At 42.4% G+C, this 15,258-nt stretch overlaps 2 protein-coding genes across 3 annotated transcripts in view; one reads left to right on the forward strand and one right to left on the reverse strand.

Annotated features, from left to right (window-relative positions):
* Nucleotides 1-15,258, reverse strand: part of ift140 (intraflagellar transport 140 homolog (Chlamydomonas)) — a 33,423-nt gene that overhangs the window by 4,756 nt on the left and 13,409 nt on the right. For both annotated transcript variants that reach the window (XM_030077764.1, XM_030077763.1), the window contains exons 19-22: nucleotides 1,123-1,294; nucleotides 501-691; nucleotides 282-377; nucleotides 63-195 (exon numbers count right to left, since the gene is read on the reverse strand). In XM_030077764.1, coding sequence (XP_029933624.1) covers nucleotides 63-195; nucleotides 282-377; nucleotides 501-691; nucleotides 1,123-1,294 — 592 coding nt within the window. The remainder of the gene's footprint in view (nucleotides 1-62; nucleotides 196-281; nucleotides 378-500; nucleotides 692-1,122; nucleotides 1,295-15,258) is intronic.
* On the forward strand, nucleotides 2,568-11,147 carry tmem204 (transmembrane protein 204). Its single transcript, XM_030077766.1, has 3 exons — nucleotides 2,568-3,761; nucleotides 4,878-5,033; nucleotides 9,584-11,147. The coding sequence occupies exons 1-3, from the start codon at nucleotides 3,494-3,496 to the stop codon at nucleotides 9,826-9,828; spliced, it is 669 nt and encodes a 222-aa protein (XP_029933626.1). The 5' UTR covers nucleotides 2,568-3,493; the 3' UTR covers nucleotides 9,829-11,147.

Here is a 15,258-nt window from a genome sequence, read left to right on the forward strand (position 1 = left end):
TGCGGCAAATGCATGCAAGGTTATAAATGTTCCATTACACCTCCTAGTACACAGTGATTTACCTTCTGAATGTTTCCATTGTAGCAGTGGACTCGAACCAGGGAGAGGTAATCCTGGGCGTACTCATAGAAACGCAGAGCTGTCTCCATGTCTGATTGGCTCTCCAGGTACTGGGCCCACCACTTGTAGATGTTCCTGGGTTTATAAAAGACAGGATTTTACTTAAAGAGCATGCAAAATGACATGCAAAATGCGACTTTCAGCAGTATTCCGAGACTTACTTGTCTTTCATTTTGTTAACGTAGATTTCTAAAGATAATGCATCATCCTGCAGCATTCTGGGCACTTCAAACCTGTGGGTGTCCGAATTCTCATAGCTGAAACACACAGACCAACAATTACAATTTTGTCTCTGGGGCAATTTTGCCCATACGCTGAATAACAACCCCCCTCCCCTAATTGTTGTATCACTAACACAGTATCATGTTAGTGTGCCTTACTATGTTAGAGCCAGGCTCTTGTCACCCATGGCCTCCAGGTATCTGGCATAATTGTAGTAGGTGGTGCGCAGGTGGATGCGGTCATGGTTCTCAGCTGTCTCCAGCGCTTTCTGCCATTGGCCAGACGACTGGTAGAACTTGTTCAGGAGGTCGTAGCGCCGACAGCCCTTGTACAGCTTTTCGGCATCTTCCTGTTGGAAGGCAGGAAAAGATGATGAAAAAATAAATGCCTTCAGACAGGAATGATCCATGGCTTTTTGTGATCAAATGTGCAGAGCTAAAACAAGGTCTGTAGCCATTCTATGTGGCTTTGTGATAGACTCTGCACTTAAGGGTTGTGTAAAACGATATGAAGTCTTATGGGTGGATTCTAGGAACTAGGCTGAGAGAATGCAGCTTTTTGTTTTACTTTCTGTGTTGCAATCTGTTTTCCTGCTGCCTTGTCCTTTCTGGTTTTGAATGGATTTTTTTTTCTCTGAACAAAAATAATAATGGCAAGAATGGCTGAATGAAAGAACAGGCATTGGGTCACTGTAGTGGACCTTTAACAGAGAAGTCATGAGAGCTGCTATTAGGGTAACTGTATGTGAGGTATGTGAGTGACTAACTCTCACTGTCTTACCAGCATGCCAAGCTGAATGGCCAACATTGCCACCTGGGCTTCTGGTTCAGGCCCAGCCTCCTTCAGTGCCCGAGCTGCCCTGGCATTTCCCATATTCCCCAGGCAGACTTGTGCCACATCCAGTCGCCGGGTTTTCACACACATTCGTGCCATATTTTCCCATACTGCCTTACTAGAGAGAAGAGGAAAAAAAATGTTTGTTTGCCAGAGTAATATGTTTCGCTCACTGCATTGGTATTTTATTACTCATCGATGCAGACAATTGTAACGTAAATCCGGTAGAAACTTTCCTGTATTAAAAAAAAGAAGAAAAAGAAAATCATATAAAAAATAGTATTCTTCTATTCTGGTGTTTCTTTATTTTTGTTCTAAGATAGTATTTAAGATATTAAAGTCATGGCTGTCTGAAGCGTTTTGTTGTGCAGGAGAATAATTTAATCTCTGGAGGCACAATAAATTCTGTTCTGATCAAAATGTGATGAAATCTCTGCTGCGCACAGTCAGCGTGCTGCCTCTGTTTTTTTCTTATAGGCCAAGCTACTGAACCACTTGCTTAATGTTGCAGATAACCTTTGGGGGGTACTCAGGCTACAATGCCAAACCTCTCATTCCAACATCAAACACAATTACATAAAATTTCCACCAAAGCCCTCCCACGCACACACTAATTTAACCACAGCCACGCATGCTTCTCTCTGTCTGTGTTTCCTCTCTGTCCTCTTTCCTTTTCTCTTGCTGACGTAAATCAGCCCCTCAACCCCCTTTTCTTTTGCCACTATTTCAAATTTAAGATTCCACACCCATCTGTTCTCTATTTGTGTCCCCTCCCTCATCCTCCCTTCAGCTCCTTTAGCTGATACAGATGTGGGCTGTTTATTAAAGTTAGGCAACAGGAAATTCCCCAAATCTTTAGGGGCCCTAGTATAAGGGAGGGAAAGAAGACTATGTGGAGAAAAGAGAGCAAGAGGGAGAGACAGACAAAAAGAAATACTTCTGGTATTGTGCTCTGTAGTCACAGAACACCAACCCTGAAAAGTTCCCATTTCACTCTCTAAGATATTATTAAGTTTTCTCAAGCAAGGCTAAAACTGAACAAGAAGTAACAGGGATACCATTCGAAGATTGAAGAAAAAGTGTGGGAAAAAGGGGGTGATACTCTGCAATGCCGGGGAAAACACAGGCTACTGCACACAGAGCGGCAAGATCTAGAGAGACAGAAAAGGAAAGACAGGAGAAGGAATAGGTCTACATTTGCCCCCTCTTCCCATCATCTTTTCCTTTCAGGAAACACATCCTGTTGCTGGCCGACCACGGTGGCCAATGTGTTTGTTGCACATGAGAAAGAGAGGACCTTTTGCAAACGCCCCTTGGGCTCCAGAAAAAAAAAAAAAAAAAAAAAAAAGCAGTGACGTCTCAGAGGGGGTCTTGTGGATGTTTTCACACACATGCACTTACACAGAACACGAAGGAGGGAGCAGTCTGTTTAATGCTCGCTACAGCCACAAACAGATGTCTCGTACTATAAGGAACGGCAACTCTGGAACACTTTGACCTCAAGGAATGAGCCACACTGGAAGGAGCACTGCTGATTCCCAGAGAGAGACATACAGAGAGAGTGAAAAGCAGAGGCAGAGGGAGCAGGGTTAAAAGTCTAGTTGTTGCAGTGGGAGCGCTTCCAGATGACAGACAGTCTTGGTAAGCCTCAGCAAAGCCACCAATGAGCCGGCGCCTAGCAACACTATCCAGAGGATCTGCGCTTCTTTGCTTCTCTACTCCCCCACTAGTCCTGTGGAGCGGCTGAAAAAAAAAAGACAAGAAGAAAGAAACAAAAAAAATCTACCACCTACACAGAGATCCTCAAGCCAACTGCAGACACCGAATCCAGAGGAGTGCAACAAGTAGAGCACTGAAGGAAAAGAAAGTAGAAGGGAAGCAAAGAGCAAGAAAATCAACTAAAGAGTAAGGTCCGAGAGTCAAGCTGCAGCCAGCCAGAGCCAGTGGAATGGACCTAGGTGTCTGCCGGATTAACCCCCGCGTGCCCACAGTGCTGTCTGAGGAGGAGGGCTGAGGACCTGCTGCAACAACAACCCACTACTGAATGAGGATGAACGGAGATGTTCTTTAGCTGAGCCTCAACACAACAAGCTTGCCATTCCTTCTCCACGTTAGCCGGGTCTGCATTAGCCGGTGGCCAGAGGGGGAGGTGGTGGTGGTGGAGGAGGAGGAGGTGGACAGGAGCCAGGGGGCCCTGAGCACTGCTGGTGCTTCTGCCCAAGAGGAGAGGCCAGCGGGCGGGCAGGGCACTGAGGAGCAACAGGGGTTGGGAGAAGGAGACGAGGGAGGGGGAGACGTGGCGGGCGTCAGGCGTCGCATGGCCGTGCGGAGGCTGGTGGCGGCGGCGGTGGCGGTTGCCCTGCTGTCCCTGATCCTTAACAATGTGGCAGCCTTCACCCCCAGCTGGGTGCTGCAAGCCCTAGAGGATGGACGCAAGCGCACTGTGGGGCTCTGGAGGATGTGCCCCACTGGTGGGGGCCGTGATGAGTCTGTGAAGAGGGGGCAGGGAACACAGAAACAGTGCGAGAGCCTGGGATGGGGCTCTGAGTATGCAGGCTATCAGGAGTCCCGCAGCACTGTCAAATGTAAGTTGTTATGTGGGTTTTTATTCATGAGTAAATTGAACTCAATGGAAAATGTGATACTGCAATCTGGTCACTACAAATTGCAATGATTCAGATACTAATCAGGGATATTTCAAATTGCCTGGTCTTTTCTCATCAGATTAACTAGATTCATGTGATAATGCATTTGACTTAATTGTCAATAAAACTGTACAGGGTAGGGTTGCCCCAGTCGCTCACCTGGTAGGGCACATACCACATAAGTCCATACCACAGCAGCCTAGGTTCGATTTCAACCTGAACCCTTTGTCATACCCTTTTCTCCTCTGCCTTTCTTGCCTCCCTCTATGGTCACTACTGAAATAAAGCAAAAAATGCTTAGAAAAAAAAAAAAAAAACGGTATAGGGCTTGTTATTGTAGCACAAAATCTGTGGCAGCTTGATGCAAAAATACTGCTGACAGAGATGTTTTATTTTGAATGCCTCTAGCCTTATACTCTCTATTAGTTTAATTTATTGTTTGAACTACTTCGATAGGACATAGGAGGTCCCACTATTTCTTGGGGAGGCTGACAAGATGAATTATGTCAACCATAACAAAAGTCACTATAAATTAGAGCATTTTCATCAACAGACCTAATACATAGGTACCTGAAGTTCATAAAATGCATTAAAGTTAATCACAGTTTGTGTTTCAAATTATGTGTTGTTAGTCTAAACATTAGCCCCATGACAGCCTGGCAAGAGTGCATGAACTGTATTTGAAAGCCAAATGCCAGCGTAAAGTCAAATGTTGCTGATATTCAGGCTTAGTTTGACTAGAAACCTTATTTGGACAAGTTTGTAGACAGAGTGAGCTTCATCACTGACAACGAATCTGCATCGAAAAAGTGTTAAATTCCAGAACATCAGTGAATTTAGTGCTCTGTCTGAGACGGGCTATAGGTTGCAATCTACTGGCCAACTTTATTATTTAGCATTCCTGAGTGCAGACTGGTGTAACCCAGTGTGCAACAACCTTCTAACACATGAGGGCATACAATTTAGACTTGATCTATAGGTCATCATGCATCACCAATGCATGCATTCAAAAGGGCTGGAAATATCACACAACTCTTTTTTTTTTGGCCCCTCAAGTGCAGTTTGACATGATGCGGGCCTGCAACCTGATGGCAACCGTGGCCCTGACTGCCGGTCAGCTGATCTTCCTGTTAGGCCTGATGGAGCTGCCCTACATCAACCAAGACTCACAGTGGTGGGAGGAAGCCATCGCTGCACTCTTCCAGCTAGCCAGTGAGTACAACTGTTGCTGCAATAGATCTCTTTACTTGACATGCTATGAACCAGCAGAAAGAGGAGAGCATCTTACAGATAAAAAATGTATCTATGCATAGTATATCATCCATTCATCAGTGGAAATACTACAAACCACACACATCATATCACTCTGACATACAAAGACAGACATCCAGATGCTCAACAGCAAAGTTCACAGGGATTAAAAAAAAAAAAAAAAAAAAAAAAAAAAACATTCACAGGGGGAGATAAATAGGCTTACTATCAAACACCAGAGAGCTGCAGTATATAAATTGACTACACTCCTCAGCCTTGCTATAAAATGTCATCATCAAACATGATGAAAAACATAAAGGCAAAATGAGACAGTAAGTAGACAGTAGCTGAAATAGTGACTACCAGTGCCTTCCAAATCATTTTATTTAGACTTTTATTTAGACTTTATTTAGACTTATTTAGAATTAGGGCTCAGCACACAATTTTCAAGGAAAAGACATTTTAAGCAATACAACAACCAGGAACAGAAGTGGGAAAAGGAAGAAAAGGGGTGGTGACTTGCTAACCACCCCCCTCTTCTACTACTAGCACCCTTCCAGCCATCCCAATGGACTGCATTGTGATTGTCAGTGGGCATGGTCTGTCCCAGTGCCCCTACAGAGGAAGTGTGTGATGTTGTGTGGTGTGTTGGTTGGATTCAGAGAGTCGTGTAGAGATCTCAGCCACTGGGTATCATTGTGGCAGTGTGAAGGGGGTCTGCTCCTGGTCTAAATTTAGTCCCAGTCCCAAGCCTGTGGGCCGGAGCTGCAGCGAGCCAGGGAGCGACTGTCGGGCGCCAGGATATCCCTGCTCAGGACGAGGAAATGCCTGTGACTACCTGTTATGCAAACCCCCGAACTGGAGAAGGAAAAAGAGGGGAGGGGGGAGTGGACGGGAAAGACAGTTCGACAGGGACTGTGTTTGTGTGAGCGCTGGTAGGAGGGATTATGTGCTTGTGTGTGTTTGTGTCTGTGAGTGCGTGCGTTGCAACTGTGTGTTTATAGGGTGTTTCGGTAGAAAAACGTCCTGTGGTACACATGGCGGTAGGGTGGGAACCGCCTCTGTCTAGATAAGCTGGCCTAGCTTTTATGCTTGTGTTTACAAAATACACAGGAACAGGGGCAAATAAAGAGTCTCCTCTCGACATGAGATAAAACATTAGCGTCTTCGGCACGCATCGCAGCAGGGATAAGGGCTTTTATCTGAAGACCTTGGTGGGGGACTGGGGTCCACCCAAATAAACAGTGATTCACAATATAAAGAATTCATCCAGCTAAACCTCAGTTGACCTGCAACTTGTCTCACTGAAGCCTGATGTGCAAACACAATGGCCAAATAATTAGGCTGCATATCCCATTAGTCATTTACTGTATCTCCAATGTTGATGGTGGACATGATCAACTATTTTTGGAATGTGGCTAATTATGATCTCTGACACAAGTCCAAACATGTGGACACTGGTAACAATAGTGACAATCGTTAATGAGAACAGTGCACACCTATTTCCCTGAAATCTAAAAATAGTGATACTCTCTGGAAAAATGGCATCAATTTTACTCTCTCTGACCATATTTAGTCAACCAAACCGCTGAGTAATATGGCAACATGGTTCATGGGTGATGGGATGTACTCAATCAAAATAATTATGCCCAAAGGAATATTACTAAAAATAAACATCTAGTGAAACAGAGAGATATGTTTGACAATGGGCACTGAGAGGACATTAAATTTCAGTTGCAAACGGGAAACACATCTTCCCCGTGGCTCTAATTGTGGATAAGGTTTCTTTATAGGCCAGTGGTTTCAAAGTGGGGTCCAGGAACCCCAAGGGGATTCTGAAGGGCTCCCAGGGGGTCCTCAGCAAACTGAGGAATAGTTTGACTTCACTTGAATTTGCTATGATACAAATAACAAGCATGATGATTATTTTAACATTAGGCATGTTTTCTCACCAGCTTGTTTTAATCTCACCTCATAACATTTGTCACTGTTCGAGAGTGACCATAATCCAAAATATCTTTCATATCAGGATCCTTAGGGCAAAATTACTTCAAATGGGAGGCCACATGAAATTAATGAAAATGAGCATGGGAGTCTGGAACATGAAAAAGTTTGACAACACCTGGCCTATTTTCTCCTCATTTGTGAATCTGACATAAAAGACATAAAGAACTACAAATAATCCAAATATAAAGGCTGTGAGAATAGAGTGACAGTCAAGGAAATACTCCCTATCTAAGTAAAAGGGCCTCATTTCTCAAGAACAGATCATTCCATTCAGTAATCTATTCTTCATCCCTCCCTCAGTCCTCCCCCACTGAGTCACTGAATGGGCCTCGGCATTGAATGAATGGAGATATTTTTACCCATCACCGTCCTTCTCAGGAATGTTTTCGTTTTTAAATGTGCCAGAAACCTCGGCTATCGCATGCAGACTGTGGAATAACAATATCCAATTCCATTCATGATATCTCAGCACTATCGGCAGGTCCAGGTCGCAGGCTCGATACTCGCCATTTCGTCCCTAGAGACAGCTCTGGAATGTGTTTCCGAATGGAGAGAGTTACAGCGAGTCAAAGGTCAAGAGTGCAGATCACATGGCTCCGAGATGCACTTAATCATTTCTTTTGATTGGTGGTGCAGGAGAAATGTGATGGGCACAGTCAGCAGCACTTCCACAAACATACTGTGGCATTGCCCTGTCTCACACAAACAGGGCAATTGCACTTAGACAAAAGAACAATGCAGGGATATGTGGAATTATGTGCTTCTTTATGGAGGAAGGGAATAGCCAGTCAATCATTAAAGTTGAGGAATTCACACTGCCAGACTCCAGTTGGGTTTGTTAAATTTGGCCACGTTGGGTGAATATTGGTTGGGTGAAGCAGGCGGGTGCCCAAGAGGTTCTTGGTAATAAGAGCATGAGGTTTGAGGTTTAGTCAGGTCATTCAGGCAAGGTGACTGCTGTGCTTTGCTCTTTAAGAATGAACTGAGATACAGTTGACTGAATGGAAAGCAGAGCGGCTCAATGAATTTCCAGGACCTGGCCTTAAGATAAGACGTGTTTAGATTTTCTGCCTGACAGATCATGTCAAATGTCCAGCAAATATGTTAACCTCAAGCTTGGGGTGTGGATAGGAGGGAAGGAAGGAAGGATGGAAAGAGGAAAAAGGGGAAGGAAGCCTGAGAGATAAGACCGTGCCAAAAAAAAGGGTTCACACAGCCCACCCCGGCTGGAACCTGGACAAATTATTCATTTTCTTGGAAAAGGAGCCAGGCAGGTTAAACATGAACAGACTGACAGAGCAAACAGTTGCACGCTAATGCACACACACACTCACACACACAGCTTGACGCACAATGACACACACAGACACAATTATCCACATCCTCACTTAAAACAAAGATAGCCGCCTTTCAGTAGAAGGAGACAGAGAAATACACTCCCTCTTTGGTGCTGCTCTGTACGACTGCTTCAGGAAATTGAGTGATTCATATCCTAAAGGGCCAACATCCCCTTTTCCAGTGATTATTTTTGGTCGCTTTATTTAAACCATTGATGGGACAAAATTTCAGACGTGAATTATTGTTGAAGTACTAAGTGGCTCCAGAAAACACTTGAGTGCTGTGCATGAGGGATGGAACCACTAGGGAATACCTGAATGGCACTGATCTATGATTTATTATGGGCCTTTATACCCGCTTCTATTACTGAAGAATGAGGAGAGGCAAGGGCTCAGAAAAATAATAAAATATAAATAATAAAATAAAATAATTTTCCACAGCAGACATAAAGTCTTTACCAACGTAATGTAGGAAGACATCTAAAGAAACAGCATGAGGTACGAGGCATGGTGGCTTTGTGTTTTTGCATGCAAACATGATTTCCTCATTGCGTGAGTTCCAACTACTGAACTGCTGTAATCAAATAAATCAAGGGTTGAAACATTTCAAAGGCATTTCTAAGCTCATATTCTTTGATATCTTTACACTATTGAGAACTTTGATCCCGAGATCTCAGAAGCTCTCCCTAGGAGGAAACAGATTTCCAAATTCTAAGACCCCACACAGCGCTCCTGCTGAACTGTGAAATACCAGGGGTCAGGGATGTACTGTAGGTCTTCATGTGGGAAAGTGAGTTCTCAAAACTCGAAAGCCTTTTTGGCAGGACTATAATGTTACAGAGGCACACATTAGATGAATTCGTCATATACTCAGGTAGATTACCACTAGATTACCAAATGCAAAACGTGGTTCACTTTGGGTTTCACGTTAGTATTCCTCATTAAAACATGCACTGTGACCAACTAGAGAACACTGTGGTTGTACTGGGCAGTTCCCACATATGAATATATGAATTGTCTGTATGTGAAGCATAATGGTGAAACCAAAATCTATCCACTGATAAGTTTCAAAAAATAGATTTAATTGAAATCTTTCTTAAATTTGAGATGTTGTAAGGACAGAGTATTTTGTTGACCGAGGCCACTCCTGTGTGTGTTTCTGCCCAGGTTTCGTGCTGGTGATAGGACTTGTGACCTTCTACAGGATCGGGCCCTACACACATCTGTCTTACTCCTGCTACATGGACATAGCGGCTTGCCTCCTGGTCACACTGGCCGCAGCCATGCTCATCTGGAATATTTTACACCGCCGTGACGACTGCCTTGCACCCCGGGTCATCATCATCAGTCGCTCGCTTGCTTCGCCCTTCCACCCACGTCTAGACAATGACTACGTGGAATCGCCTTGCTGAACCACGTGACCTCTGACCTCATTAACCAATAAGGAGCGACAGAAATGAAAAGACAGTGTTGCCACTCTTCCTCATGTTTGATTTCAACTAGGTGCCTCCCATGTGACTCTCTGGAGAAGAGGACAGTAGTGCCTGTTGCTCCGTGACTGCTGGACTAACATGTTCAATCCTACTCCCATCAAGAAAAAACAAAAAAACATGGGAATAATATTGCTGCTTGGTGCACAGAATTTTGGATTTAACAAAGCAAAATGTATAAAGCAACTTATATACAACTTCTGGTCAACTACAAATATGACAGTTACATAAAACGCTAGGGTGCGATAAATTTACAGTTTCATTTTTTTATATGTTTAAGTGAGCTGAATGGTAACTAAATATGAAATTTGGAATGGGATTTCCCTTAGTGAAACATCCTGCTTATGAAAAGATCAAGCTGGAACTTGACATATTTTGCTATACATGCACTTATGTAATGACATATACTTTCTGCATGATATCATCCACAATATTAAAAGTAACGTGGATTACGACTGTAGAATTAGCATCAACTTGAAAATGAGTGAACCCAGTTTTAGAGTATTGAAACAAAATGGACTGCATTTTTTTTTTTTTTTTTTGGATTATAAATTGGAAACTATTAGAGCTATTGAAAATACAATACCACAATACCTCACCACTTTCTTCATACCGTCTTCAATCATAAAACATTTAGTACACCTTCATATTAGTGATAAATATTACAAGTAAGTAGATAAACTAACAAAGCAAAAGCAGACGAGTGACAAGACCTCAGTAAAATCTTGATTGAGCTTACCCAAATTAATAACACTGTTTAATTGGAAAAGCAGCCATTGAGAGACTTATCTTGAAGCTTAAAAATGCACACTTACAATTGTTGGCTGCTTACCAGTTTTGTGAAGGGAATCATGTGTTTATTAAAGAATTAACCATTTTTATAATAGATAAATCATTTTGTAATTAAATATTCATTTTAACATTGAAGCTCATTTCTTGTGATGCTTTTTATATGAAAATCTGCTCGCTTGTGGTACATATACTTAAATTAATATAATACTATGGTAAAAAGAATAGTGCTATTAGTAGTAGTAGTAATAGTAAGTTTTGTGTCCATATCATACTTTTGCAAGGATCTCTTGGCTGTTTGTGGATCTGTCACATTGCCAGACATAGAGGTGCACAAAAATAATAATATATCATGCAAACTCAATAAATCTGTTGATGGATATGCACATACATTAATTGCTGTTCTGTCTGTTGATGTTTCAAGATGTGGTTTGACAAATAAAAACATTCACAACGGGGGGAAAAAACTGTCAGCTGAAAAGGTACACTAATATTTATGTAGACAAAAATACAAAGGCATTAATCTGAGAGAGAGAGGGAGAGAGAGAGGGAGAGAGGGAGAGAGAGAGAGAAAGAGAGATCTGATAGTCTGTGAGAACTAGCACGTTGATAAAAGAGTGCAGGAAGGTTTTGGAAGTTTTCCTTGCTGGGTGGCATGAGGTTAAGTAAAGCCTTTAGATATTAACTAAAGGCAATATCTCTGTGATGCAACATAAGCAGAGTCTGAGGGGGAAAGAAAGAGAAAAAGAAAGAAAAAGAAAGGGGTAGACATTTGAATTCTGTTGTCTTTGGTTTTATGTGCTACAGCTATCAAATGCAAAGACGACACACATTATGACAATACTGAACTTTCCATTTTTTGACAAATGAAACATCCCTGAATTTACACTTAAAATATTTGGCCAATTTTCTTATGCTGAGAAACAAACTAACTAGTAGTATAAGCTTTAATAGCCATCACTGCAAGTAACCAACAGTTTGGATTGCAATGTTTTACAAAGCACAATTTAAATTGTAGTGCTTGCTACCTAATGTGAGCTGGTGGAGTTTCTTTCAGAGAATGGTGGAGCTGGCCCTGTGGGGAATGACTGCCTACAATGACTGCCCCTTCAATGTCGAAGTAAATTCTACTTCTTGTCTTTGCCTAAACTCATTCAGTGTAGAGAAGAATTTGATAGATTTTGTATTACACCTTTTGAAAAATATAATTACTGGAAGTGAAAAAAAAAAAAAAAACACAATTACACACAATATTTAGAAATGACAGTTACTAGGTTTAATGCACAACAGCAGATCCAGATTTCTTCAAGCCTTATTGTCAAGGGCAGTGTGTTGACCATTTGCTTCATGCCATGAAAAACGCAGAGGTCTGGCTGGATTAACACACACTTCTCCTTTGGGTACCATTGAAAAAAATCATTTATTTGTCCTTGTGGCCAAACTTAACAAAAACTGGTTACAATATGAACTGGTGAAGAAGAACGTGGTCAAAATATATTTTTTTTTTTTTACCCAAACCACTCATTTTCCATGTGTTCCTCCCCATTCAACCGCACCATACATCATATTGCCTTTGCCCTCTCATGTGACCTCAAATGTGGCAACAAACACTACATTAGGCACATAAATAATTCAAAACCAGTAATCATAATCGCCCAAAGCCATACCACAAAACCTAAATCTTACTTTAGTATGCTGATCAAAAACTGGCTACAAAAGGCAGCTTTTGAGTACACAGACATGCTGATTTAAAAATCCAAATAACATCAACATGCACAAGTTCAAATGACCTCCATTTCCAAGGGTTTCAGATGGAGGAGAATCTACTAAACAAATACATATTTAGGTTATAAGAGTGAATTAGGCTAACCTTTGATTTCATGAATAATAAAAAAAAAAAAAAGAGGACACAGGGTTTATTGGAATGGTTTCACGCTGTGTATTATTTCCCAGTAACAAATGTCATAAAAACTGACAGCATGGGGTCACATGAACCGCAGCCAATTCTGATGACCACCACATCATACATCAGTCTGAGTGTCACCGCTGGACACGTCCCTCAGTGTTTTTGTTCCAGCTGGAAATGGCAAGCTATGCTTTTAAATAGCTGTGCCATGGATAATAAAAAGACATTTGTAATTGAAAGCTTGCGTTCATATGCACCGATAACCCCGCAGCATGTCACCTGAAGTCAAGGACAACATGAATGAGAGGAAATAACACAGTGGTCTGGACTGAATAACGGCATTCCAACCTGTATCTGACATACTGCTTCAGGAGGGGGGCTTTCATGCGGTGAACATAGCCGCTTTAGACAGGTCACTGTGAACTGACACTTGAAACAGATCCTGCAGGAACAGGGCTGATTAAAGCTCAGCTGATACACACAGAATGAGCTCTAAGATGTCTCAAATTGAGTCAAGCTTTCTGACACTTCACACTGAAGTTCTCATGGGAAGGCAGCTGATCCAGGCAGTGAGAACCTTTGTCAGTTCAAAGATCTTTACCACAGAGACAAGTCACTGGTCCAACAGAGAACAGGAAATGCATCACCCTGTTGGTGGAGATATGCGGGAATCAAACACAATACCTATCTTTTGAGAAAAGAAGCTGTGGTAAAAATAACTATCAATGAGGAACTCAGTAAAGCTGTCATCGGACCTATTAAACTCTGGAATATCCGGCCAATAGGATATGCTATTCTCCTATTTGTTTGTTTTATGCTATTTTCTCATGTGCCTCATGTTTATATGTGCAAAAGTGGCACCAGTGTGAAGTTCAGAGTGCAAGTGCCCTGAATCACGTACTCTTCCAAAGAACTCTGTGCTAAAATCACATTAAGTTTCCCCAAGACACATTTTCTCAAAGGGCTCTCTCTTACACCCACACACACCACTACACACACACACACACACACACACACACACACACACACACACACACACACACACAGGAATAGACACGTACATCCTTTTATTGACCATGTTCTGTTTGCCAGAATGGAAAAGGGCACTCCTTTTGGGCCAAACAGCAGAGGGACTTTCTGAATGTGTATGTCACAGTGTGTTTAGAAAAGTACATCCCCTCGACACAGCACTCCTGCACAGTCATTCAAACACTCACACACACACACACGCGCACACACACACACACACACACACACACACACACACACACTGATGAGTTCCTCCTTTTAGCACACAGTAAAAGTCCTTAATCATGTCCTGTGTTTAAGCAAATAAAAATAAATGATTTTGCTTTGGAGGATGTGATTTGATCATAGTATCCTTGTTTGATAGAGCCATGGATGAACTTTGTAGTTACACTCAAATGTCATTAAATGCCCCTTATATTTGAAACTGACTGAACTGATTTCTCAAAGACAAATGCACTAATGCAGCATTTTGTTCCACTGAACTGCCAAGTGCCTGTTTTTTTTTTTTTTTTTTATAATGTTCTTATTGCTTACAGATGAAGAAAAACTTCAGGGAAACCTGTTTAGGCAGTGTCCTGTGGATCAGAGTCCTGCACCGGACTGGTAACCTGCAAAAAACTTGTGTGACAAGTAAACAGATATTTCTATAAATTCATGGGTATAGGCAAGAGTGAAAATGCACTAAAAGCGGGAGGGTCGCTGGTGAGAACAAAAAAAATTATAATCATAAAGACATTATTATGCGTTGCTAAGTGTGTGTGTGTAAGAGAGAGAGACAGAGGTATCTGCCTATCTTGCAGAGACACAGTCCTGGGTGTGAGTGAGAACCAATTGAGCTCATTTTAATTCTCGCTCTGGTTCACTGGGTGGATTGTTTCTGCCAAATACGTTTTTATATGACTTGTGGTTATGATTGGGATAATTATGGGTAACAGGGCGGGTTCGGTACTGAGCTTTGTGGGTGTGGGAGGGAGCAGGTTTGCAAAAATTGAACCCATGCAGGACTCTGTACTGGATCACTGTGCTGACTTGAACGCTGCATATCAAGTTTAAGGTCAGAGATACTGCGACCGTCTCCTCCGTGTGGACCTCAACAATCAGAGGTGCTGAGTGAAGTGAGGGGTGATCAAAAGAGAACAGCAACAATGCGCCATTCTCCATGTCAGTCAAAGGCAGTTTGTTACGGCTCTCCCACTGCAAACCCTTATAGCAAATCCAGAGGAGTCAAGGTCATAGTAACAATACCATCCCTATGGCTTTTCCTCAGCTTTTGAACTAGAACACCACCATGAGTGCAATCACTGACTTTAAATAGGGTTCTGGTGGAAAGGACTGGCGGGGAAGGTGATGACAGCAATCAAGTAAGAAGACGTGCCCGTTGCAGCCATGCCATCCTGCACGTCTCCCCTCTTTGCTCACACCACTGAGCAAGCGGTGACACAAACGGTTACGCATGTAAGGAAGATTACGGAAATCCCTCAATGGTGATGGACGGTGGTCACATATTCACATACTGACGCAGCTGAGCATTCTTTGTTGAATGGATACACACACCTCATGCTTTCACACACCAACCCAGACTTAAACGCATTCAAGCGCAGACAGAAAAGCACGTAGCAAAGTTCTCA

Source organism: Myripristis murdjan, chromosome 19 (assembly GCF_902150065.1).
Source record: "Myripristis murdjan chromosome 19, fMyrMur1.1, whole genome shotgun sequence".
In the NCBI taxonomy this organism is placed as follows: domain Eukaryota; kingdom Metazoa; phylum Chordata; class Actinopteri; order Holocentriformes; family Holocentridae; genus Myripristis; species Myripristis murdjan.

What these genes read in the sequence shown, in the direction of transcription:
- tmem204 (XM_030077766.1), top strand. Translation starts at nt 3,494, where the DNA reads ATGGCCGTGCGGAGGCTGGTGGCGGCGGCGGTGGCGGTTGCCCTGCTG. An exon ending in GTCCCGCAGCACTGTCAAAT is followed by an intron (nt 3,762 to 4,877) that starts GTAAGTTGTTAT and finishes TGGCCCCTCAAG; the next exon opens with TGCAGTTTGACATGATGCGG. An exon ending in TGCACTCTTCCAGCTAGCCA is followed by an intron (nt 5,034 to 9,583) that starts GTGAGTACAACT and finishes GTTTCTGCCCAG; the next exon opens with GTTTCGTGCTGGTGATAGGA.